Source organism: Ursus arctos, unplaced genomic scaffold (assembly GCF_023065955.2).
Source record: "Ursus arctos isolate Adak ecotype North America unplaced genomic scaffold, UrsArc2.0 scaffold_12, whole genome shotgun sequence".
In the NCBI taxonomy this organism is placed as follows: Eukaryota; Metazoa; Chordata; class Mammalia; order Carnivora; family Ursidae; genus Ursus; species Ursus arctos.
Window position 1 is genome coordinate 32,923,413 of NW_026622786.1, and position 25,446 is coordinate 32,948,858.

The following is a 25,446-nucleotide window of genomic DNA, read 5'->3' on the forward strand; positions in this document are numbered from 1 at the left end:
GTTACCGCATTCTGGAACTCCATTTAGTGTGTTAGTCATTTTCATCCTATTCTTTATGTCTCTTAGCCTCTCTTTTATGTTTTTCATCTCTTTGTTTCTTTGTGTTGCACTAGGGCAACTTCTTTAGCTTGATCTTCCATACCACTAAATCCTCTGTTATTTAACCCATCCACTTAGCTTTCAATTGCAAATGTTATTTCTGATATTTGTTAAATTTTATTTCATTCTGCTTCCCACCCAGCTTCAACAATTTACCAATGGCAATCATGTTTCACTGCCACCATTCCCCCAATTATTTTTGAAGCACATCTCAGATGCCTACTATTTCATTTTGTTTTTTAAAAACTTTGCCTAGTCTTTTTGTCACTTACTCTTTGCTCATGTTTTCAAATTCCTCTATTATTTAAGTAATTTAAACATTTATATTATATTCTACAAAGAATAATCCCATTATCTATTGCTGCTTACTGATGGTGGTTGTATCCTTACATATTTTAAAATTTTTGATGCATGCTCATGTTTGGCAGAATTCTTCCCTAAGCTTCTGAAACACAATTTAATAATTCTTTATTGTGTTTCAAACTGTTTTCTTTAAACCTACCAGACCATAGGGTACCTTATGGAAAGAGCATTTCTTACTGTTTTGTATTTCTCACAGTGCTAAATGTAGGCCTTTGCATGTTACTTTAAAGATCACAGAGGTAGAAAAAAGCTAAAATGCTGATACTGTGCTATAGGACAATAACAGGTAAGACATAAGGGAATAAGTCAGACTCAGTTGTGTGGGGGAGGATAGGAGTAGGTAAGAAAGAAGATATTTTCAAAATGTATAGGACACCCCCCCACACCCCGATTCTAATTTGTGTCATTCTGGGAATCTATTTGGGAATCACTGTACCAACCAGAGTGTGTCACCTGGGTATGCTGAGGTAGGGGGGAAAAAGAGGAAATTGAAAAAACCTGTTTTTTTAGTTTTAAAGATATTTTACATAAGTTATTTTCATTCACTCTGTTAATACTTGATGAATATCTATCCTAAGTACTATGACAGAGATACAAAGACAAGCAATGTATGGTCCTGTTCTCAAATAGTTCATAGTTTTGTTGGGGAGATGGAAATGTAAATACTGGCAATAGAGAGGCATATACAATTGGCGCAATGACACAAAAGGGAGAAATGACCAATTTTTCCTAAGGGAAAGGTAGGAGGAAGATCAGAAAAGGTAAAATTGCTCAAGCTGGGTTTTCAGATATAAATTACAAGATTAAAGGAGAGAACACAGTAGTCACAGGGGAAAGAATGTACAAAGTTAAGCACGCATAAAGTATATTGTAGGGATAGGAAATAGTTTCATCTAGTGAAAGCCTAGAATATAAGTAGGACTACTTTTGGAAATAAAGATGTGAAGATGGGCAGAGACAGGTCATGAAGGGCTTTGTATGACTTGCAAAAGTATTTGGTCTTTAACATGTAAATTATATGCTGCCACTAAAGGATTTAAAATATAGAGAAGCAGAGGTCAGATCAGATCAGGCAATATAATAATTAAAAACAAGGCCTCTAGAATCAAGATTGCCTGGTACTGCATACTCAATTAATTTCTGTAGAACAACAAACAGGTTGAAATCTTACTTGATACCACTTACTAGTTTTGTGACCTTGGGCAAGTTACTTACTTACCCTTTTTGAGCCTCAGTTTCCTCATCTGTAAAGTATGTTTAATAATGGTATCAACCACCTAGGGTTGTATGAAAATTAAGAGTTAAGACAAGCTCAGCACATAGTCAGTAGTCAGTAAATGTCAGCTTTTACCATTATTATTGTGATAAGTGATTAAGAAAATCTATATCGGAAACAAACAGACAAGTTAGCACACTATTAAAAAGAACATACTGGTTTCAGGTAAGACTTGGCTTTAGTGTCGAATGCTTGCGTTGATTCCCAGAATCACTGCTTTCTAGATGTGTGGTCAAGAACAGTTATTTAACTTTTGGAATCTCAGTAATCCCCAAAACAGTGACACTATATGTAACGTGTGTTGTTCAGGACCTATTACATCAGAAGTTTCAGTGTAATGTGTAATGAATGATAGGGAGAGGAAGAACAGATTGTGAGCACAAATTACTACTTCTAGAATCCTGACTATGAAAGAGAGGCCTATCAGTAGAGCTATGAAGAAGCAAAACAAAAAAAAAAATTCTTTTAATGGGAGGAATGTGAACATATGCAGTAAGAAACAGAGGTGAGAAGAAAGGAGGAGGTAAGAAAAAAATACAGAGGACAGCTTGGGTAATGGAACAGAGTTTAGGAGATAAGATAGAATGGAAAATGGAGGACAAACCAATTCTTATAGGCTCTCACAGGATAGAGAGAGACCTCTTTTTCTAAAACCAACGAGGAAGATACAGAAATATTTGCAGGTGATGGAGGAATTTGAGGAAGCTGCATCCTAATGATCTTAATCTTATCTCTAAAACAGAAGCAAATGGATCTGAGGTGGGATAGAAGACTTGAAGAGATAGTGGAAGAAAAGCTTCTAGTAATGGGATTAAGATCTGAAATGCAGGACAACTTTTACAAGCCCAGCTGAGGTTAGAAACTAAGATTTATAGTAATAGGTATGATTAATATTTCAGCAGCATTCAGTAGATTAGAGCAGAAAAGACAGATGGTAGGACTGATTTGCTGTTGGGCGTTTCCATAACAGGTGTTGATATAAAGACAAAATTGAAGAATGCTTTATGTGGAGGCATCAGTAAGGACATGGCTTGGGATAACTAGTTTTAGGGTACACAGAAAAGAAAATTTAATTTGTAAGGGGCTGATAGCCCCTTCTTCAGTCCCCTTCTGAAGAATCAAGGAAATGGAAATAGTTGATCAAATATCTAGTTCTGTGGTAATAAGGAAGACAGCCAGATGAGTAACAATTAATTACATGAGCTGTCACTTACTGCATAATCATTATCTGCATAACCACTAATCTTGGTGCTTGTAACTATCTCATTTAGAGACGTAAAAGGTATGGTGAAAGTCTGGCATATCAAATTTAAGATTTCAGAACAATTCATTGCTAGAATGACAAGAAGTAAAGGTATACTGTGGCTGAGGTGCTCGAAGAACTTTGAAATAATACTATGTTAAGTAGGTTGTTTACATACATAGTTTTATTCTTTTTTTCCTTTAATCCTCCATAATGATGCTGAAGTGAAGAACCAAAGTTCTTAAGGAATACTGGAAACTGTCTGGTGATCAAGAAATGATAGGGATGGGGAAAAAATAGTAGATGATTATATACATAGTTCACTGTCTCAGAGGACTCAGCCTCAGAGGAGAATATGATGTGTCGTTCGATAGAATTTGGAAGCAGCAGAAAGGTAAGAAGGGTAAATATTTTCGTAGTTTCTGTTTCTTTTTCTATTTTTTTACAGGCTCTACACCAACATGGGGATTGAACTCATGACCCTGAGATGAAGACATGCATGCAGTACTGACTGAGCCATTCAGGCACCTACAGTTCCATTTTAAGTTAAAAAACAGCATCTCAGATTGAACAATATGGTCATGTCAGACAGCTCATACATAGAAGAAATTAAAATGTCTTTGTATTCCTATTCTATGGCTTGTTCCCCTAGAAGGACTAAGGGAATTCAGGGAAAATGAGATATTACATAGCTACTATTGTGTTTACAATAAACAGTAAAAAGGACCAAATTTTATAAGAAAATATAAAAAGGGTAACCTGATAAGAATAGAAAGAACACAGCACTGACAGGAGATTTCATTAAGAATCCTGCATTATGGGGGTGCCTGGCTAGTTCAGTCGGTGGAGTGACTCTTGATTTTGGGCTTGTGAGTTTGAGCCCCACGTTGGGCATAGATATTACTTAATTAAAAAAATAAAAAATAAAAGAACCTTTTATTATTATGAAAAGCAGAAGCACACCCATAAATACAGAGAACAAACGGATGGTTGCCAGAGGGATAGGGGTGGACTGAGGGGATGGGCAAAATGGGTGATGGGGTGTGGCAGATACAGGCTTACAGTTATGGAATAAGTCACAGGAAAAAAGGATAAAACCATAAGGAATATAATCAATGGTATTATAATAGCTTTGTATGGTGACAAAGTAGCTACACTTGTGGAGAGCAGAGAAATAACGTACAAATTCATTGAGTACCATATTGTACACCTGAAAAATACTGTGTCAACTACACTTCAGTAAAAATAGAAAAAAAAAAAAACAACTCTGGATTATAACTTAGGCTTGTTATTTATAATTCTTAGGCCATAATTTTCTTATTAATTTGTAAAATGGGGGACTGAATTACATCAGCAATTTTCAAAACTTGTTTTTCTTAAGGGGCAAATTCCAAATGATATCTTACCCAGAGTACCAAAAAAACCCAAAAAGTCTGTGTTGCCTCTTAAGACAATTCTACAGAGCCCTGACCTACCAGGAACATAATCTGGGCTTTCTTAGATTATTCTAGGTCTAGATTATTTCCAGAGTATCTCCTAACTCCAAAAAGACCTATGAATCTTTGTATCTTGAAGAAGATAGAAATAGTATAAATAACTAAGTTCCAGAATCCTGTAGAAAAGTAACTTGACATTTGAGGCAAAATGCTAGGCATGAACACGTCAGATAGTTTAAAATAACATTTTCTATAAATACTTCAATAAACATTTTCCATAAATAAATATTCTATAAATATAAGGGATAAAGTAAAAGGGTAAAAGGCACATGAAAAAGTCAAATGTGCTGTGTAAACACAAGTAGTTTTCATGATAAGGAATGTGGTCTCTGCCCAAAAGAAGTTTCTAATCAAATTAGGGACAAGCAACATGCCTACCAGGAACCTAGAAGGTCCAGTTGGCTTCAGGGATGAATAGCTTTACTTGGTCATGCACTGTTTTCAAACGTTGAAAGGGAGGACTACTCCAAAGTGGAAGGACTATCTGAAGTCATGGAAACAAAAACCATCTTAGGTGAAATCACCACTGCAAGTAACGAACAACCAATCAACAGTTATCAGTCTTTATAGTTTTTTAAGCTTGTAGTCTGGGTAATTTTAAATTATTTTCTCTCTTTCAGGTTTCATTATCTTCTGTTATTTCCTCTTCTGTGTGACTGTTATCTGTCTCATTCAAATTACCATAGAGGAAAGAGCATCCATTTTGAAGGACACTGAGGTCTAGTACCAGCTCTAACATTTATTAATATGTAACTACTCTGGTGCTTAGCTTCCTTAACTATAAAATGATAGTCACTTACTTTTGAGTTCTTTTTTATTTTATTTTATATGTATGTATGTGTTACTCTTGTGTTCTATTTTAAATATAAAACTCTATAACACAATAACCTGGCTACAAGAGAAACCTTTTAGCTGTTTTCCCTCTAACAATAATTCTCTGAGTTTCTTTTTGTTTTTTTTTAAGATCTGCTTATTTATTTTGGAGAGAGAGAAAGACAGCCCATGTGCACCCATGAGCAAGCGGGAGGGGCAGGGAGAAGGGAATCTCGAGCAGACGCCCCACTGAGCGCAGACTGATGAGATGCGGGGCTCGATCTCACAACCCTGAGATCATGACCTAAGCTGAAATCAGGAGTTGGATGCTTAACCAAGTGAACCACTCAGGTGCCCCTCTTTGAGTTTCATTTTGATCATATCACTCATCAAAAATCCTAGAATTACTTTAAATAGGCTCTGAAGTGAAAGAAAGTGACATTCAACCAATTAATTCCCCATAACCTACCATACTCTTCTATTACACTTAAATTCATAGCCAATCACACATCAAAGCCTAGGGCTAAAGAAAGAACTAATGCCATCGAGTGGCTAAAATGTGCCAGGCAGTGAAAGAGATTTTATATACACTACCTCAGTTTTTCTAAGAGTCCTGTAAAGATTACAGTTGACCCTTGAACAACATGAGGGTTAAAGGCACCAACCCTTGTGCAGTCAAAAATCTGAGTATAATTTCTGACTCCCCAATACTTTACTAATAGTCTACAGTTGACTGGAAACCTTACTGATAACATAAATAGTCAACTTATATGTATTTTGTATGTTATATGTATTATATACCATATTCTTATAATAAAGTAAGCTAGAGAAAAAAATATTAAGAAAATCGTAAGAGAAAATACATCTATAGTACTTTACTGTACAATATCCATATATTAAGTGGACGTGCACAATTCAAACCTGTGTTGTTCAAGAGTTAAGTGTATATTTTATCCCCATTATAGAGATGGTGAAACAAATGCCCAGTAGTAAGATTATGCAACTTGTCTACTATCTAAGCTAGTAAGTAAGTAGCAGATAGACAATGAACTCATTTTGCCTGGCTTCAAAACCAATGGTATAGCAAACCTAATACATTAAAAATGAATGGAAACTAAAAGAATCATTTTATGGTCATAAATATTTATATGTATTCACACAGTTTAGAAAGAAGCCACAAATAAAACAAGACATGAAAATGATATCTATCTATACTAACAACCCCAACTATTATTTCCCTCTCTAGTGGGCTTGACTGAATTATACTGATCTATTTAAACAGCTAATTTATAGCACATAACAATGCTGGTTCTTCTACCCTGAAAGAGAAAATATCAGAGTTGAAAAAAAATCTTAGAAGTGTAACTTTTTTCTGATACAAGAATTCCTTTAAAATCTCTTTTAGAAGTTGCTCATTCAACTTTATTGAGAGAGAACTTACTATTTTCTATAGTGCTCATTTCATTTTTTAACATATTTTCCTTTGTACTGAAATAAAAAAAAAAAAATCTGCCATCCATTGACTTTTGCTTTGTCCTCCACAGCCACAAAGTATACAGTCAATCCAAGGATGGAACATGTACAACAGCTTACCACTTGCCACTTCTCCAAGAATTTGGTAAACACTGCTACTTGATCAGTATAATCTCTGAAAACCAAGATCCATCCAGTAAACCTTAACAATGAGCTCCAGGAAGTCACTACCAACTAATAACAATAAACACACACAAATTAAAATCTCATTGCTATCCCTACCCTAACTTCCCCCCCACATGTTCCTCCGTTTAACTTTCAAGACAGTTATCAAATCTTTGTTAAATTTCTTCTTTAATAGACTTTTCAAAAATCCCATTTTCTTCAATTGTTTGATATGTAACATGATTTTCATCATCTCATCATTCCTGCAATTATTCACTGGATAAGCTTTTATAATGTTTATCTAAGGTATGATCTGATTCAACTCAAAGTTTTTGACTTCTCTTTGGCAAACCTTTCTCCTCCTACCCTTGGGATACTGCTTAAGATTTGGTTGTTAGATCTTTGTTTTCTTTCTTTACAAACTCTTTCCCACTAGTGTTAGTAAGTCTTTTATCAGCTTCTATAGTACATAGTACTTACTTCTATCAGATCATTTACCATAGATAAATCAAATGATGTCAACTCCCCTATTAAGAGCCCTTCAACTGTCTCCCAATTTTTATAAAAATCCTAGTGATTCGGCATGTACCTACATCTCCTTCACTTTTACACTGATCTTCTGTCTTACAATTTTTATTCTTAAAACATATCAGGTTCTCTCCTACCTGAGGGGTTGTATATTTTGTCTCCTCTTGCTGGGAATACTCTCCCTGGGTCTTTACAAGTCTGGCAACTTTTCACCCATCAGGTCTCAGGTCAAATGTAGCCTCCTCAAGTGACTCCCCAATTACTCTATCTAAAGTAGCCCCCACCCCCTTACTACACCACCCTATTTACTTCCTTCGCTGTACTTGTAGTTTTTTTTTTTTTTTAACTTGTTTACTATTTATTTTCCCTCATTACGATATAAAGCCCTGGTATATGGACTTTGGAGTTTTGTTCAATCATTATTAGCATCTAGAATGGTGCTTGGCACAGAATAGAAAATCAGTGATTATTAAGCCTAAGAGGTTGTTACAGCAATGAGCATATGTTATCTTTGTAAATCTAGAACCTAGTAAAAAGCCTGTTACATATGTAAGATGTTCAACAGATATTTGTGAAATGAATGCATTGATCTTACCCACTTGGATGGCATTCGCTGTGACCTCTAGTCAGATGATCTCCTAATCTGCTTATTCAGCCCTGACTTTTAGTTCCACATCTTTATTTAGTTGCTAAGTAACTAGGTATAGAACCCATTCCCTTCCAATATAGTTTTTTTCTAATCACTGTGGCATTATTTTCGTTGCAGCTTAGGGACAAATTCCTTCCCTTGTACTCAAATCTAACTAGTTATTAATACTATTTTTTCCTTCATTTCCTATATATATCTTTTTCTATTCCTACTGCCAAATTTCACTTCAGCTCTCCTAATCTTACAGTTGTAGCACTGTAGTAGCTGCCTGCCAATATGCATACCTTTAGATCCTCTTCCATCAAATTCGTTCTACATACAAATTCCAAGATCAACTTTTCCATTATATCTCTTCCATCCCATCTCCCATATCAACAAGTATAAACACCTTAGCCCAGCATTCTAAAACCTAACATCATTTAAACTGAAATTATCAAAATAAAGGTGCACTTGGGAAACGAGGTGGCAGATTCTTACAATTTCAGATATAATGGTAAAAAATTTTGCAACTAATCAGGTATGTACTGAAGACCACTGAAGTATAAGTTCCTTGAGGAACCTCGAAAGACCTTATTTATATTGTTCATTGCTAATCTACTACCTGGAAGTGCTGGGAATATAGTAGATACCAATGAATATTTGTTGATTAAATGAACGAATAATTTCATAGTCATTTTTAATGAATAAATGAATGATCCTAAATGAGAGAATGAATGCCAAGATGAAGGTCATGTTCTTTGAAAATCAGTTTGGTATTAAGACACATGGAGATTAGTTAGTAAATCACTTTAGTAAAAAAAAAAAAAAAAAGCCAACATTAAGTTATTACCACTTGTCTAAGATTTTTTTTTTTACATATCTCACTGAAGTTGGTGGTATTAAAGCTAAGAAAACTGGTATACATAAAGGTGAAGCATTTTGCTCAAGTATATACATTTTTTGAACCAAGAAAAGCAGTGATGAGGGCCTGATTAGGATGCTATGAGGAAAGAAAAAAATAAATTGGAAAAATATTTTTAAAGTAGAGGTTACTAGAGCAGTAGTCACCACCTCACATCATCAAACACTGTAAATCTGCTTTCACTAATATATGTAATTTAAAAATGACAAATGTATCATCAACCTAAATACAAAATGATAAAAAGCTTGATAGCTTTCTTATTTTTTAGGCAAAATTGGGGTTAAGTTCTCATATTTTCTTCCCACACCCCAGTACATGGAGTAGAATCTAAATAATAAAGTTAGCGCCATGGACTTGAATCTACTGTGGACCAAGTTTACTTCTGCTGGATTCTAAAGCTACATATTGCATTCTAGCCATTCGCATCAATTTATGAAAGCCACTGAGACACATGGAAGGCTGAGTAAGCATGCACATTAGTGCATTTCAAATCTAGCTTTGATACTATAACCTACAAATGGTGAGTCAGAAGAATCACCTTAGTTGTTAGAGAGTGCATTACTCAAAAAATTTATTTCAATATTAGCTCTCACTTGGTTGTCTTTTAGGTTAACACAAACTAGACATTTTCAAATCACTGCACAAGCAAAGCTACTATAACACTCCGATGTTCACCTCTGTCTTAAGGTAGACCTTTATAACTCACCAGATGAGGAATATCAAAAATTCCTAGTTTCTTCATTTATTGTGTTAAAAATAAAACTTCTCAAAGTCTTCTAAGACAGAAAATTTACATTCAAAATGAATGATAAATATAATGAAAATTCAAGTAAATGTTTTCATCTTACCCTGTCCAGTTCCAGTGTAAACTTCTGGTCCCATGACTGATTGGAAATGGGTTTCCAGCTCGTTTGACCAACCACAGTATTATCTAGCTTCAAAACTGCACAGACATCATCTGTAATTAAAATTTATAAACTTACTTAAATATTTTAAAACCTTTAAAACAGAAGTACGACCGTTTAATAGCAACAAAAGTCTTATGATCCTAAGGGGGTCATAAGGGGTTTCTTTTTTCCTTTTCTTTTTTAGATAGGGAGGGGGGCTAGAGGGGGAAAGGGAGAGAGAATCTTAAGCAGGTTCCATGCCCAGCACAGAGCTGATGTGGGGCTCGATCTCACAACCCTGAGATCATGACCTGAGGGGAAACCAAGTGTGGGAGGCTTAAGCAACTGAGCCACCCAGGTGCCCTGAATGTAACGTCTTTCTTAATCCTGAAGCTTTTGGGTCTTAAATGGCTACTTTTATATGTACATACATTCCCACTAGATGCTCCCAACTTATCCTTTGAGTTTGAGAAAAACACAAAGATTAAATGCTATCTATTTTGTATATGTGCATGTTTGTATATAAATTGCAATCATCCAGTTTTTCAGCCTCTACACTTCTATTTATAGAGCTTGTTACCTCAGGCAATTTTTATTTTCACACTTTTCCTAAAAGCTCTTTCTATATACAGAAAAGCACTGACATATTCACCTCTGTACTCAATAGTACGTTGAATTATCACAGGACTTTCTCCCCCACTTCCAGTTACACATTTATATCACAGTTTATAATTACAATTTAGAATGTCTCCAAAGTGCTTCATAAACCTGTTGCGTAATACTCTTACCACCCCCACCATTTGTTTGCTAACTGAGCTACTACCCTAGTAAACATGTTTGGTCCAGTGGTTATCAAAATTTCAATGTTAGTTTAAAAGTGTCACTATATCATTAAAAGAATCAAGATGTAACAAGTCTAATAGCCTCTGAACACTTTCAGTTTGCCATAATGATACTATTTAATTCTTCCAAAAGAATTAATGCTATACGTCATTCAGTTTTCTAAGATAATTTCAATAAATTTTGGTTGTATTTGTTTTCCTAACAATACAGCTTTTAATATTTTAAAATTATAGAAATCATAATTGTAAAGCTTTTTGTTCAACTCTCTCTTCCCATTGCTATTCCCATTGCTAAGTCCTTTGTATAGACCCTTTGTTATATGATTTTTACAAAATCTGGTTACTGAACTGGATAAGTCGTCGGTTTTTAGGAGATTTCGACTACTTCCACTTTTACTTTTACTTGTTCTGCTCATGAAAGATGATCTGGTTTCACTTGGACTCCAACCGGGTAGTGCAACCGATGTTGCTTTTGACCGTCCAGGAACATTCTCTAGAATATCTTGACAGCCCATAAGACGAACTTCCAAAGTACCTGTTAGCATAAACAAATATCAAATAAGAACATCATTTTTTTTAAAGATTTTATTTATTTATTTGAGAGAGAGAGCACAAACGGGCAGGGGCAGAGGGAGAAGCAGACTTCCCACTGAGTAGGGAGCCCGATGTGGGGATCCTAGGACTCTAAGATCATGACCAGACACGAAGGCAGACACTTAACCAACTGAGCCACCCAGGCGCCCTAGAACATCAATTCTTAATATAGAACTATGTCTTTGTTACCTATTCAGAAACAGTGGGAGAAAAAAAAAAGGTGTGCTAAAATAACAAAATCTCTTCTCCCAGAGGATCTGTGAGGTAACTAATCATCTTTCCTGTTTTAATTAGAGAAACCTATTGAAAATTCTTAATTAACACAATTATAAGAAATTTTATGGAAAGAACAGCATCTCCCCAAAACTGTCTGCAGGGCATAAAACCAGTTACATAAACTTCTTATATGTCTGAATACTCATTTATATCATTTATATAATTACATGGAAGAATTACAGAATTATGTTGCTAAACCATGTGGGAGGAGAAACATAAAGCCAAATAATATGCCTATTACAATAAAAATACAGAAATTAGAAACAAGGAAATCTGACTATGTGAAAAACAGTTGTGTTTAGTAGTTATGCAGTTAACATGGAAAAAGACTTTATAGGGTTTTTTGCATAAATAAACGGGTTTCTGTTCTATTTAAGATGTAAAATAATATTAACTTTCCATTCTAATAGTTTAGTGAGTCAAATAATTATGGGCTGTAATTATCTAAGCATAAAATAATTGCAACTTCCTTAGGCAAATAAATACTAAAGGTGTTCAAATGAAAATGAGGAACTGTGAGGCCATGCAGAGATATGGCTTTGTCATCATTTGGGCTAGACTTAGTATATTAGAATTTAAAAATGGTGCTACAGTATTAAAATTTTAGATACTGCACAGAGAATAACATTTTAGGAAGAGTATTTCCTGGTCCCATTAAACTTAAATAATTAAAGCTTCACTTTATTTAAAATTTTCAATTATTTAAAGTAACGAAAGGACTTTTAACAAAGTAAAAAACCATGGATTTATGCTCAACTCAAACTAAAAAAAATAATTAAACAAAATATGTCAAAAAAGTGCTAAAGACACTGGATGTCAGGCAAAGAACACTGATACTCAAGAGATGGGAAACAAATAAAATGCACCTTAAGACTGCTCAAGTTTACTGCTTTGAATATACCTAGGACATAGTGCAGGGAGGGGGAACTCAGGTGCAGCCAAGTGGACTACCTGAGTTAAGGAACCAGAACTGAGAGTACTGACACAGAACTGACCAAGGTGGCTAGAATTCACAGGCAGAAGAGAAGAAAACAGCTCTCCAGAGGGAGAACTAAGATGTGGGGAGGTTTCCCCTGATCAAATATTCAGTCTTGCCCCAGTAGTACAGAATAATTACCCTTATACTAAATGATGCTCTGGTCTGCATAAGAAATCTTAAAAGCAATACTCAGATCAAATTATTTACAGGTAACTTAACTGTGACCTAAAACAAAGCTCAAGACTATTTACAGGAATACAAAAATATCCAGCACTTGAGAAACTAAAACTCAATGTTTGGCATCTAATCAGAGACTACCAGACACATTTGTTTTCTATTGCTGGATTACCAATTACCACAAATATAGTGGCTTAACACAACACCTATTTATTACCTCACAATTCTGTAGGTCAGAGTCTACAGAGGTTGCCTGTACTCTCTGCTAGAAATCTCACAAGGCTGAAATCATCATGTCTGCCAGGCTGGGCTCTTGTCTGGAAGCTCTCAAGAAACTGCTTCCAAGCTTATTCAGATTGTTGGCAGAATCCAGTTGCTAGCAGACATAGGACTGGGGTCCCTATTTCCTTGCTAGCTGATGGCCAGGGGTTGTCTTCAAGTTCTAAAGGCCACCTGAATTCCTCACTACATGGCTGGCTCTATTTTCAAGCCAGCAATAGCACATACAATCTTTTTCATGATTCAGATCTTTCTTCCTTGTCTGCCACTGGCCAGAGAAAATTCTCTGCTTTTAAGGGACTCATGTGATCATATCAGGCCTACCAATATCATTCCCCTTTACATTAATGCAAAGCCAACTGATTAGTAACCTTAACCACACAGGTAAAATCCACTGTGCCATATAACATATTATCACTGGACTGATATACCTCATCATATTCACAAGGGAGGGGTTCCCAGGGTCATTCTTAAAATTTTGCCTATCCTACCAGGCAAGCAGATAAACAGAAAAATAAGACCCATAATAAGAAAAGAAATCAAATAAAAATCAATCCAAAACTGACATAAATGTTAGGATTAGCAGATAAACACATTCATACAGTTATTATAATTCTATTCCATCTGTTCAAAAAGTTGAATAGAGACATGGAATAAAAAAGATCCAAAACAAAATTTTAGAGATAAAAACTACCATGTTTGAGATTTAAGGAAAAATACTGAGATGGGATTGGTGGTAGATTATACATTGCAAAGAAAAGGCTAGTGAACTTGAAGCTATAGCAATGATACAGAAATGATCAAAAATAAGAGAAAGACTTGAGGGAAAAAAAAACCAGTGCATATGTAAACTGTGAGTTTAACTTCAAGTGGCCTGATATATTTGCAATTAAGTCCCTGATAAAGAGCAGAGAGAATGGGAACAGAAACATATTTGAAAAAATAATGGCTGAAAATTTTCCACATTTGATGAAAACTGTAAACCCAGAAAGTATCCAAGAATTTCGATGAACATCAAACAAAAAAGAAAAAAGTAAATCACATGAAAGCATACTATAATCTAATTTCTCAAAACAAATAATAAAGAGAAAATATTAAAAGCAGCCAGAAAAAAAAAAAAAGACACATTACAAAGATCAGGATGGCAATGGATTTCTCATTAGAAACAATGAAAGCAAGACAGAGAAGCATCAACGTTAACATATGAGGAAATGAACAAGTAAATAAACTGTGAACTTAGAATTCTAGACTCACTGAAGATATCTTTCAAAAATGAAGACTTTTCAGATATAAAAATGGGTAAAGAATCCATTATCAGTCACTACCATATGATCCAGCCATATCATTCCTATTTAACCAACTGAAATCTACATTTACACAAAAACTGCACAAGGATGTTATTAATAGCTACATTTGAAAAAAACACAAAATGGAAACAACTCAAATATCTATCACAGGTGAATGGATAAACAAATTATGGAATATCCACACAACTGAATACTACTGATAATAGAGAGGAATTATTGATACATGCAACACAGATGAGTATCATAGTAATTATTCAGAGTGAAAAAGGCCAGAAATCCCTCTCCCAAAAGAAAACAGTATCTACTGTATGATTCCATTTACATAAAATTCTACAAAATACAAACTAATAGCAAGTGACAAACAGGTCAGTGATTGCCTGGAGACAGATGCAGATAGGGAGAACATGAGAAGAGCAGGAAAGAGGGATTACACAGAGGCACACAAGGAGACTTTTAGGAATGATGAATACATGCATTATCTTGTTCATTGTGATGGTTTCACAACTGTATATTTATGAAAAAAACCTTGAAATTATATACTTCAAATAAAACTGGAGGTTGATGATCGTGGCACAACTATATACATTTCCTAAAAATCCTAAAACTGTATACTTAAAGTGGGTGAATCTTATGGTATGTAAATTATGTCTCAATAAAGTTACTAAAGATGGGAGGGGAAGCTTCAATTTCATGTTTGGTTAGGCTTTGGAAATCTTCTCTAATTGTAAAGTGTTAGGACAGATTAAATATAATAGATAGCATTTTAATTTTAGTTCAAAAGAAACAACTTGTGTTTATTTTATTTGCATTTTTGTTGTTACACTGGCAAACTTAGCTCGTTCCCACTGTAAATGCTTAGCTGTAAAAGTCATCTGGGAAAACTGAAAACATCTGGTCACTACTTCAAACCCTGGTAGCTTATTAAATATTTTAGTAATTTCAATATATTAGGAGATGACAATGCTCAGCACCTGCTTTCACTTAGGAAAAAGAAATCCAAAGGGATTTAAGATCTTTGTTAAGCACCTAGAAGTTTCTTTTATGAGGTGACACAGTTGCAATTGCAAATAACCATATTAGAAATAGCTTAAAATTAATTTTTTACTTCTACAACCCACAATATGAAATTTTTAAAACAAGCAATTGAAGAAGTAAATGTTTGTATTCATAAGCAGTAGCTATGAATTCCATTAAAACAAGTAAATGTTTTTACAATTTTTTTTTAACATTCTGGAAAAACTACTTTATATCCATTTTACTAATTCAGTATTTCATCTTGGTACAACTAAGTAACATTTTTTAGTTCTGAGAAAATCTTTTTTCATAAAAACTAGCAAATGTCTCAAAATGTGGACCAAAAAATTCAATACCTTAGATCAAAATAGCACTAAATTTGCTAATTTCAATTTATAACCATACAACCACAAAAGAAATCAGAGTATAAATGAGACAAACCACAAACACTAGCATGCAGTGAGAAACTCAGGAGGGTAAAGGCTCCTACTACTATCCATGATAATTCTTCATTGCGTCTAATCCTTTATTAAGGCCAATATTATTTCTCTTCCTTCTTACTCCATATTTAGTTTAAGGTTCAGCAGGAATTAATTATAAATTTCAGTATGAATTTAAAGGAATTTTTGTAAAAACCAAAATGTCTTAAGAATTGTAAGATACTTCCTTTTACACTGGCGATTTACATCACTTTGAATAAGGTTCAGTAAGGCAATACGAACAGGAAGAAAGAGAATGGAATTAAAGAATTGGGGAGAGGAGCCAACAAGAATAGAAAAGGAAAAAAAAAAATTCCAGCCATATCAGCTGGTTTTCTAAATGTGGCTTTATTACTCTTCTAGAAACACTGATTTCCAAATATTTGACAACCATATTTTATCAATGAATCATTCAGAAACTCTCAAATATTAATGTGTTCAGTACTGAGCCATACAATGACAAAACAAGTAGTAAGTAAGTACAGTTCCTTCCTATCATCAAATAAACTTTACCGAGTATCTCCTGAATCTATGAAGTGTCCTGTGCTAGGGGCTAGGATTATGTGTAGGTAGATGACAAGGTCTTTGTTCTTCACAGGTCTATATTGCAGTTCCAATTTTAAAAAATAGAATAAGAAGATGGATAGTAAGGCAAGGGACTGTGCACAAGCCAGTTTAATTGTGATAGAAGACTCATGGTAGGAGTTATAGAAGATGCGACTGGAAAGATAAACATTTTAAATAAAATGGAGGATTTTGACCAAAAGTTCCCAAGCTTTCTTGTTTCATGGTACCCTAGTGTCTCAATTTTCATTGTGCTCCTAATCTAAAAGATATACCAACAGTTCTGTTTCAAAGGATATTGCAACAAATTAATAACTATTTACAAAAATAATACACATAACTTGAAGAAAAAGTAATCTTATTTCATTTGTAAATAACCATGGTTACTTCCTAATGGGATGTTTGTACCTACTGACCACAGTACAGCTTCTCAAACTCTGGCACTAGACCGGAAACTTCCACCTTCTTTTCTATTTCGCATTGATTTTTCACGTGGTATTTATTATCACAGCAATGCAGGCAAACCCAGCTTCGTTAACGTATGACGTCACTGAGAGGAATATAGCTCTGCCTCATGCTGAAATTGTAGCTACCTTGAGGTAGTAGTTTCAATGGTGACCCTAGGAAGTGAACTAACACCGTGTCGCCCCCCAAAGCTTAAGATATCCTGTTGTACCCTGAGAATTCACTCTGGCATCCCAGGATGCCTCAGATTTAGAAACTCAATTTGGTAACTGCAGGTTTAGATTGATCCTAATAGTGGCAACAACATAGTTTAACCATAAATTTGTCATTCAAGTTTTAATATAGAAGTCTGCCATAATATAAAACTGATCAATGATAAAGCTACTAGAATGTGACAGTATGCTACATAATTCTGAAGAACAGTTTCACATCTTCAAAATATTTTATGACATTATTTTTAAGGGAAAGCCCTTGTTGACATTCACATTGGTAATTTAAGGATTTCTAGGGGTGAGAGAAGTCAGTGTAACATTCATATGGACCATAAAAACCTCTGTAGCTGATGGTCAGAGAAAATGGTGGAATAGCAAAGTCTAAAAGCAGTTTCTCCACTGAAACATGGGAAACAAACAAAACAACCAAAACTTAGCAAAAACTGTTAGAATCAAGTGTATGAGAAATCTGTAAAACAGTCAAAGGTTTACTGCAACCAAACAAATCCTTAAAAAAAAAAAAAAAAAAAAAGCAATGAGTATTTAATGGGAGAGCTCTGTGGCATTTTAACTTACCTTTGCCTCATTCCTCCCCCGCCCCACCCCCAACCAAATGGCTTGGTGATGGTCTTCAATATGGCAGTCTACAGAGAAAAACTCATGCTCAAGAAAGTAAGGTTGCCTGCTTTGACCTGAGGACTCCATGAAGGACTAACACAAAGGCGTGTTTTTTGTTTGTTTGTTTGTTTTTTGCCTAACTAGGAAATCTTTCAGGGCAGAGAAATAGCTAAGCGGAGGGCATTTAACAGCAAATGAACCAGTCACTGCAGCCTGGAGCAAGAGATATCAATAGGGACAAACAATAAGATATCCCAAAGAGTCTTCGAAGAGAATATAGGGAATGAGATGTTTTGAGGAATATGGGGCTTTGCAATGCTTCCCCTGGGAAACTAGAAGGCAAGGGAGAAACAGAAAACATCCTCAGAAAAGACCCAAGAAAGCCTTAAGCTCTCACATCTGGCTGATCTACAAGTCCTGTGTGAGCAAAGGCACAGTTGTAAAATGCCTGGAAAACCACTGAGGATATGCCCCAGCACACAAATAAACAGCCCAGCTGCAAAAGCAAGGAGTTTTTTTTTTCTTTTTCTTTTTGCCTGCATGCATTAAAAGACATATCTGTCAAAACACTAGCTGACCACTAATTTAATGGAGACTTCTGTGATCATACAAGACAATGAATACAATCTTTACAAAACAGCTTATAAAAGCCCCTAAACAACCACATACCACACAAACAACAAGAAATTCTAGAGAAGGGGAGTATCTTTCAGAGTTACACATTGTAATATTCACAATCTCCAGTTTTTAATAGAAAATGATGATGCAAGCCAGAAAATAAAGAGTATGGCTGACTGACAAGAGAGGCAGAAATTAATAGAATCTGAGGAAGCCAAGACACAGGATTTACTAGACAAAGACTTTATATCAACTGTCAAAGACCTACCAAAAAAAAAAAACCAAAAAACAAAAACCAAAAACAAAACCCAAAACAAACAAACAGAAGAAAGGAGAATGGTGTTTAGGCAAATAGAGAATATTAAGGAAAATACAGAATTATAAAAAAAAAGAATCAAATGAAATTCTAGAGCAGAAAAGTACAAAACTGAAATTTAAAAAAAATTAGAAAAGTTCAGTAGTAGATTTGAGCAGGCAGAAGAACTGGCAAATGTGAAGAAAGGTCAATTAAAAGCACCTAGTCATAGGAACAAAGGGGGGAAAACTAAAGGAAAGTGAACATAATTCTGTTATTGAAGCAGCTGGGTAACAAGGGCCATTGCATGAAGAGACATATTGATAAAAACTATAGCTGACTTTTTATAATAGAAAAATAGAAGCCAGAAGAAATCACATTTTTAAAGAGCTGAAAGAAAAAAAAAATTCAGATTTCTACATTCACTAATAATATTCTTAAACCATGAAGCTGAAAAATATAGGAAAAAGGTGAAAAAATGACACTTTAGCACATCTTCTTTATAATAAATGTTAAAATGCTATAAAGGAAATTTTATAGACTAAAGGGAAATAATAATAGAGAAAATCTCAAGTACAAGAAGTAAAGAACAGAAATAATAATAAATGGGTCATTAAATACATAGGACAATGTTTTGTTTTCTGAAAAAATAAACTGAAAAAATGGACAATACTCTTAAAGCTCTTAGCTCTCTAGGGTAAAACAATACTCAAGGATGACGATTTTTTAATAATAACTATTTTTATTTTGTTAGTCACCATACAAGGATGATGATTTTTAAGGCATATGTAGAAGTAATATATATTACAACAAGAAGAAGGATTTGCAAATATTTCTTCATAAATTTTTTTTAAAGATTTTATTTATTTATTTGACACAGAGAGAGACAGCCAGTGAGAGAGGGAACACAAGCAGGGGGAGTGGGAGAGGAAGAAGCAGGCTCCCAGCTGAGAAGCCTGATGTGGGGCTTGATCCCAGGACTCTGGGATCACGCCCTGAGCCGAAGGCAGATGCTTAATGAGTGAGCCACCCAGGCGCCCCTCTTCAGAAAATTCTTTAACTGATTTGGAGGTAAGAGAGTAGATTGTGATCATAGACTGTAATAAGTTCAATATGCATGCCTAATTCTCTAAAGAAAGCAATAAACACACATACACATGCACACACACAGGCATAACTAAAAGGCTGTTACAGGAGATGAAATGGAAATATAGAAGGTTTGTTTCAGGAACAACAACAAAGGCCAGGAAAGATACTATTCAAACACCAAGACTGTACAGTAAATACATACCAAAAATAATATTATATTAAAAAGAAAGTTTATAAAGGGCACATGGAAACTTTTGGGGGTTATATCGAAAGTTACCAAATTGTACTCATCAAATGTGTGCAATTTATGTATGTAAAGCTGTTTAAAAAAAGAGGGGAGAATATGACAGACTAACAACTTCAGTCAGATTTTCAGGGTAGATAAAAAAAGAGTCACCTATATAATGTATACAAAATATGCCACTTTAAATTTTTAAAAAATTGGTTGAAAATGAAAGGATGGAAAACCTTCTAGGAAAAAATTCTTGCTAGGTTACACTGGGCATGAGAAGGATAATGTGGCTCTACTAATATTAGACAAAGTAAACTGTATGTCAAAGAGTATTTTCAGAGATAAAATGGAATATTTATAATGATAAAAGGGTAATTGATCAATAAGATATAACAACACTAAATGGGTATGCTCCTAATTAAAAACAAAACGAAACAAAATAAAAAGCAGGACGTAAAACAATGAAACTAAAGATGGTTTGTAACTGACTTAACCAATTTGACACCTGGCTTGATAACTTTGAGAAGCTTCTTTCTGAGCTCTACTAAAGCCAGACTTTTGGGAGAAATCTTGACAGTTCAAACAGAGAGACATGATTCATGTTTGTGGACAGGGCTCATAGGAGGTTGCTGGTGGGAAGACTCTGACTTCTGATGCTTTCTTCACCCTTCTAATTTCTGATACCCATGGAAGCTGATGCTTACTTTTGTGTTTACCCCTGCGTCTCTGGGCCCCCAAAATGTCTGTACGTCAATAAACATTTGTTCTTTTTAAAAAGAAATAGTGAACAAAGACAAAGTGACCTCTGGAATATCATGAAGAATACATACACACACACTATGGGAATTTCAGAAGGAGAGAAGAGAAATAAAGTGGCAGAAAAAATATGTGAAGAAATAATGTCTGAAAATGTCCCAAATCTGATGAAAGACATGAATCTACACATTTAGAAGCTCGAAGAATCCAAGAGTAAACTCAAGAGATTACTACTTAAGACATACTATAATCAAACTGTGAAAAAAACCAAAGACAGAGAAATCTTACAAAACAGCAAAGGAGAAGCAAGTCACCACTTACAAGGAATCCTCAATAAGAATAAAAGCTGATTTTTCATCAAAAAGCACAAAGGCCAGGAGGGACTGGAATGACATTTGTAAAGTAATGAAAGAAAAATTTGTCAACCAAGAATTCCACATATTGCAAAACCAACCTTCAAAAATAAAGGAGAAAATAAAGAGATTCCCAGATAAACAAAAGTTAAGGGAGTTTGTCACTAGCAGATCTGCCCAGATGAAGTGCTAAAATAAGTCATTCAGACTGAAATGAAAGTACACTAGACAGTAACTTGAAATTGGAGAAAAAAATAACACCAGTAAAACTAACTACACAGGTAAATATAAGAGCCAGTATTACTGTGTTCTTGGTTTATAACTCTTTGTTTTCTTTATGACTTAAAAGGCAGGTGCATAAAACAGTAATTATAATGTAATTTAACGGGCACACAGTTTATAAGCATGTAATCTGTGACACAACAACAAAAGACAGGGAGACACAGCTATATAGGAGTGGAGTTTTTGTAGGGTATTGAAGATAAAGTGGTAAAGAGTGTTATAAATTCAGGTTATTAATCACCAGGGTGACCACTAAGCCCAGAACTAAAAAATATACAGAAAAGGAAAAACGAGGGAATCAAAAAGGTAAACTAGAAAAATTCAAACACAAAAGAAAGCAGTATCAGAAGAATTCAAGGGAAAAAAAAAAAGATTAAAACCTACAGAAAACAAATAGCAAAATGGCAGAAGTAAGCCTTTTTGTTGTATAATAAAGAATTTGGCTGGTTATTGTTCATGGCTCCTGGGAGCAAGCCTTTAAACCATTGTTATTTCCTCAGTGATTGCTGTGTCTTCTTATCCATGGTGGGCCCCTCAGACCTCAGATGAGTTTATACTAACAAAGTGATTCATGGTAGGCCCTTACAGTTTCTGGATGGGGGCTAGCTATGCCAGAAAGACAACCATATAATAGAGGGCTGGTGCCACATAATATTAGCTTGGCCTCCTGACCTTCAGAGAAGGGTGGGGGACTAGAGACTGATTTCAATCAAGTGGCTAAATGATTTAACCAGTCACTCCCACATAATGAAGCCACAATAAAAACTATGGATACTCACAGTTAAAGTGAGATTCCTGGTTGGTGACAGAAATTGATATGCTAAGAGGGTGATACATGCTGAGGACTAGGAAGCTTCACATTTGGAACCCCCAGACCTCTCCTTATGTGTCTTTTCTAATTTATGTTTATAATAAATAATAAAACTGTAATTGTAAACATAGAGCTTCTTTGAGTTGTTCGATAAAATTACTGAACCTGAGGTGGTAGTGGGAATCCCTGAATTTGTAGCCAGTTTGTCAAAAGTGTGGATAGTTGGGGAAACTCCAAGTTTACAACTTATGTCAGAAAGGAGGGCAGTCTTGTGTGGGACTGTGCCATTGAACTTATGAAATCTGACCCAACTCTAGGTAGTTAGCATCAGAATTGCATTAGCCACATAGGTATATACATGGATTACACTGTTCAAGTAAAAGGCAGAGATTGGCAGAACTGATTTAAAAAACATGATCATAGGCTGTCTAAAGGACTCATTTTAGATCCAAAGACAAAACAGATTAAAAACGAAAGGATAAAAAAAGATATTCAGTGCAAATAGTCATAAGGAAAAGAAAGCTGAGATGGCTATACTAATATCAGACAAAATAGACTTTCGGTCCAAAATTGTTATAGGAGACAAAGAAGGACATTCATTACATTTTGATAAGAGTCAATCCTTCAAGAAGATATAAAAAAAAAACTACAAACATATGTGCACTTAACAACAGAGCCCAAAAATACATGAAGCAAACATTTACATAATTAAAAGGAGAAACAGGCACAAAAAATAATTGGAGATTTTACTACCCCACGTTCAATAATGGACCTACTAAAATGGCAATAATAAAAAAAATGGAAAATAACAAGTGTTGGTAAGGATGTGTGCTCTTGGGAACAAAAATGATGATGCAGACTTTGTGGAAAAGTCTGACCATTCCTCAAAAATAAAACACAAAATCACCACATGACCTGCTAATTGTACTCCTAGGTATATACCCAAAGTAAGTGAAAACAGATGTTCAAACAAAAACCTGAACACAAATGTTAATAACAATAATAATTGCAATAGTCAAAAGGTGGAAACAACCCAAACAACCCAAATATCCAACCACTGATGAATGGATAAACAAAACTTAGTATATATCCACATACAATGGAATATTATTTACCACAAGAAGGAATGAAATACTGATATATGCTACAAGAACAAAACTTGAGAGGAGTACACTAAGTGAAAGAAGCCAGACACAGAAGGCCACAAATTATATAATTCTACTTACAGGAAATACCTAGAGCAGACAAATATACACAGACAGAAAATCAATAGTGGTTGCCAGAGGCTGGGAGGATGGGGAGTAACTACTTAATGGTTACGGGGTTTCCTTTTCGGATGATGAAAATGTTCTGGAACTACACAGTGGTGATGGCTATACAACACTGTAAATAAATACTTCTGAATTGTATATTTTAAAATAGTTAAAATAATAAATTTTATGTTATGTGTAACTTATCACAATATTTTAAAACTCTGTACATACTTTCTTCTTTATTAAACCAGGACCAAATGTACACACAAAAAAATGCACCAAAAATAATTAGGAGAAGTATGCAACCTACCTGTTAGTGCTGCTGGTTTGGATAGTGTACTATACTGGTTTTGTGTAGATATCATACTTTGACGTGGACTTAGTGTTGGTGATGCAACAAGTGAAAGCTCCTCAATAATAATACCGCTTTTGGGATGATTCTTGGGAAGTTCATTTAATCTTTGTTCTAATGAATACTTTAAAAGGTCCAACTTCTGACTTGACTCATTAAATCTTGCTTGGGCCTTGAATAGGGAAAAGACAATTATCATCTAAATAATTACATTCTTTGAATAATGTATTTAAGTTAAAATATTTATTTAAAATTACTTCTGAAAGTGCTTTTCTGTCTGTTACTTTTCCTGAGCCAAGTAATTTCATTACATTCTTTGCACCTTCTGCTACTGCAAACTCTATCCTAAAATGATGCCTTAATTCTTCCATCCGAAGCTCAAGAGGACTTATGACAGGTTTTGCTAGAGGGGGAAAAAAAAACGCAATTGAACCATTTATTTGGTATTCTCATATTTGGTGATTAAAACTCATGAAAACAAAAGATTTCTTACAACTTAAAAGTTAGTTATTAAGTCAATAAACACTCAAATAATACTTAATAGATACAATGTTGAAATAAAAAGCCTTCCATTTTAGCCATCAAAACTCGAAGATAAAAACTAAAGATCAAAAAACATAATGCTTCCTCCTCCTCAACTTTGAACCACTGTTTCTCTCCTACATAACATTTATTAAGCACCATGCCCATAATAATAAGAATGACAATTTATCTCTATTCCATCACCATTATCAAAAGCCAATTCATTGGTCTGGACTGCCTGAAGAATCTGCATTCGTATCACTTCTATCTTTGTCTTGCTGTCCTGGAGCAGCTGCTGAGCTGTGCCATGGAGTTTCCGATCCTATTAAAATAAGTTCAGAAAGGTAAGCAGATGAAAAGACAAAACATTTTCATAGCTTCTTAGTAAGATCATATGATTATCAGCAAGTGAAAAAAAATTTAAAAGAACACTCTAAGTATACTTATTTTAAATACAAATGGATATACTTGTAGATATGTTTATTTTACAAAAGCCACCAAACTGATAGTGCTATAAATGAGAAAAACCACTCTGTAATTTGAGAAAGCAAGTGAATTTTATTGTTTTCAAAAAACTCCAAATTCACACTTGTAATTTTCTTTTTCTGCTTTACGCAAAATATGAAGAATTTTCCCATACCATGGTCAACAATTCTTATACTCAGAAGCATTGTATGTGACAGATAGATGCCTCAGTGACTAAGCCTGAACATTTTGAAAATCTCTTCTCCCATAACATTGCAGTTAAATTCTTATGGAATTTCACATATGTAGGCAAATTTTTAAAATAACTAATCAAAGATGGTATCTGTGTTCCTTTAAATCTGATAAAGGAAACAGGAAACATCATTTGTCAACATTGGTGAGATAATGAGAAAGGTTTCTTGAAATTCTTGAATGTTAAAAAATAAGACCTCAATAAAGCAAGGGAGGAAATTATGGTGAGTAAACTTCTGTTATTTCTTATAACTTCAAGAAGGGTGAATTACATGAAATAACGTTACTATCATACCTCAGTTTAGTTTCAATAACAATGAATGTTACTGATGCAGAGTCATGAAAACTTACCATTTTTGGAACTGTGGTCAGCTAAATAATGATCCACCCAAAGATGTCCATGTCCTAATCCCAGAACCTTGAGAATGTTACCTTACATGGAAAAGGGAACTAAGACAGCAGATGGA

The 25,446-nt window shown here is 34.5% G+C and overlaps 1 protein-coding gene across 1 annotated transcript in view; it reads right to left on the reverse strand.

The window, feature by feature from the left end:
* PKN2 (protein kinase N2) overlaps nucleotides 1-25,446 on the reverse strand; it is a 131,127-nt gene that overhangs the window by 33,258 nt on the left and 72,423 nt on the right. Inside the window, exons 4-8 of the mRNA XM_026497664.4 lie at nucleotides 24,467-24,584; nucleotides 23,998-24,143; nucleotides 23,699-23,912; nucleotides 11,085-11,270; nucleotides 9,855-9,964 (exon numbers count right to left, since the gene is read on the reverse strand). Of these exons, the coding sequence (XP_026353449.1) occupies nucleotides 9,855-9,964; nucleotides 11,085-11,270; nucleotides 23,699-23,912; nucleotides 23,998-24,143; nucleotides 24,467-24,584 (774 nt within the window). The remainder of the gene's footprint in view (nucleotides 1-9,854; nucleotides 9,965-11,084; nucleotides 11,271-23,698; nucleotides 23,913-23,997; nucleotides 24,144-24,466; nucleotides 24,585-25,446) is intronic.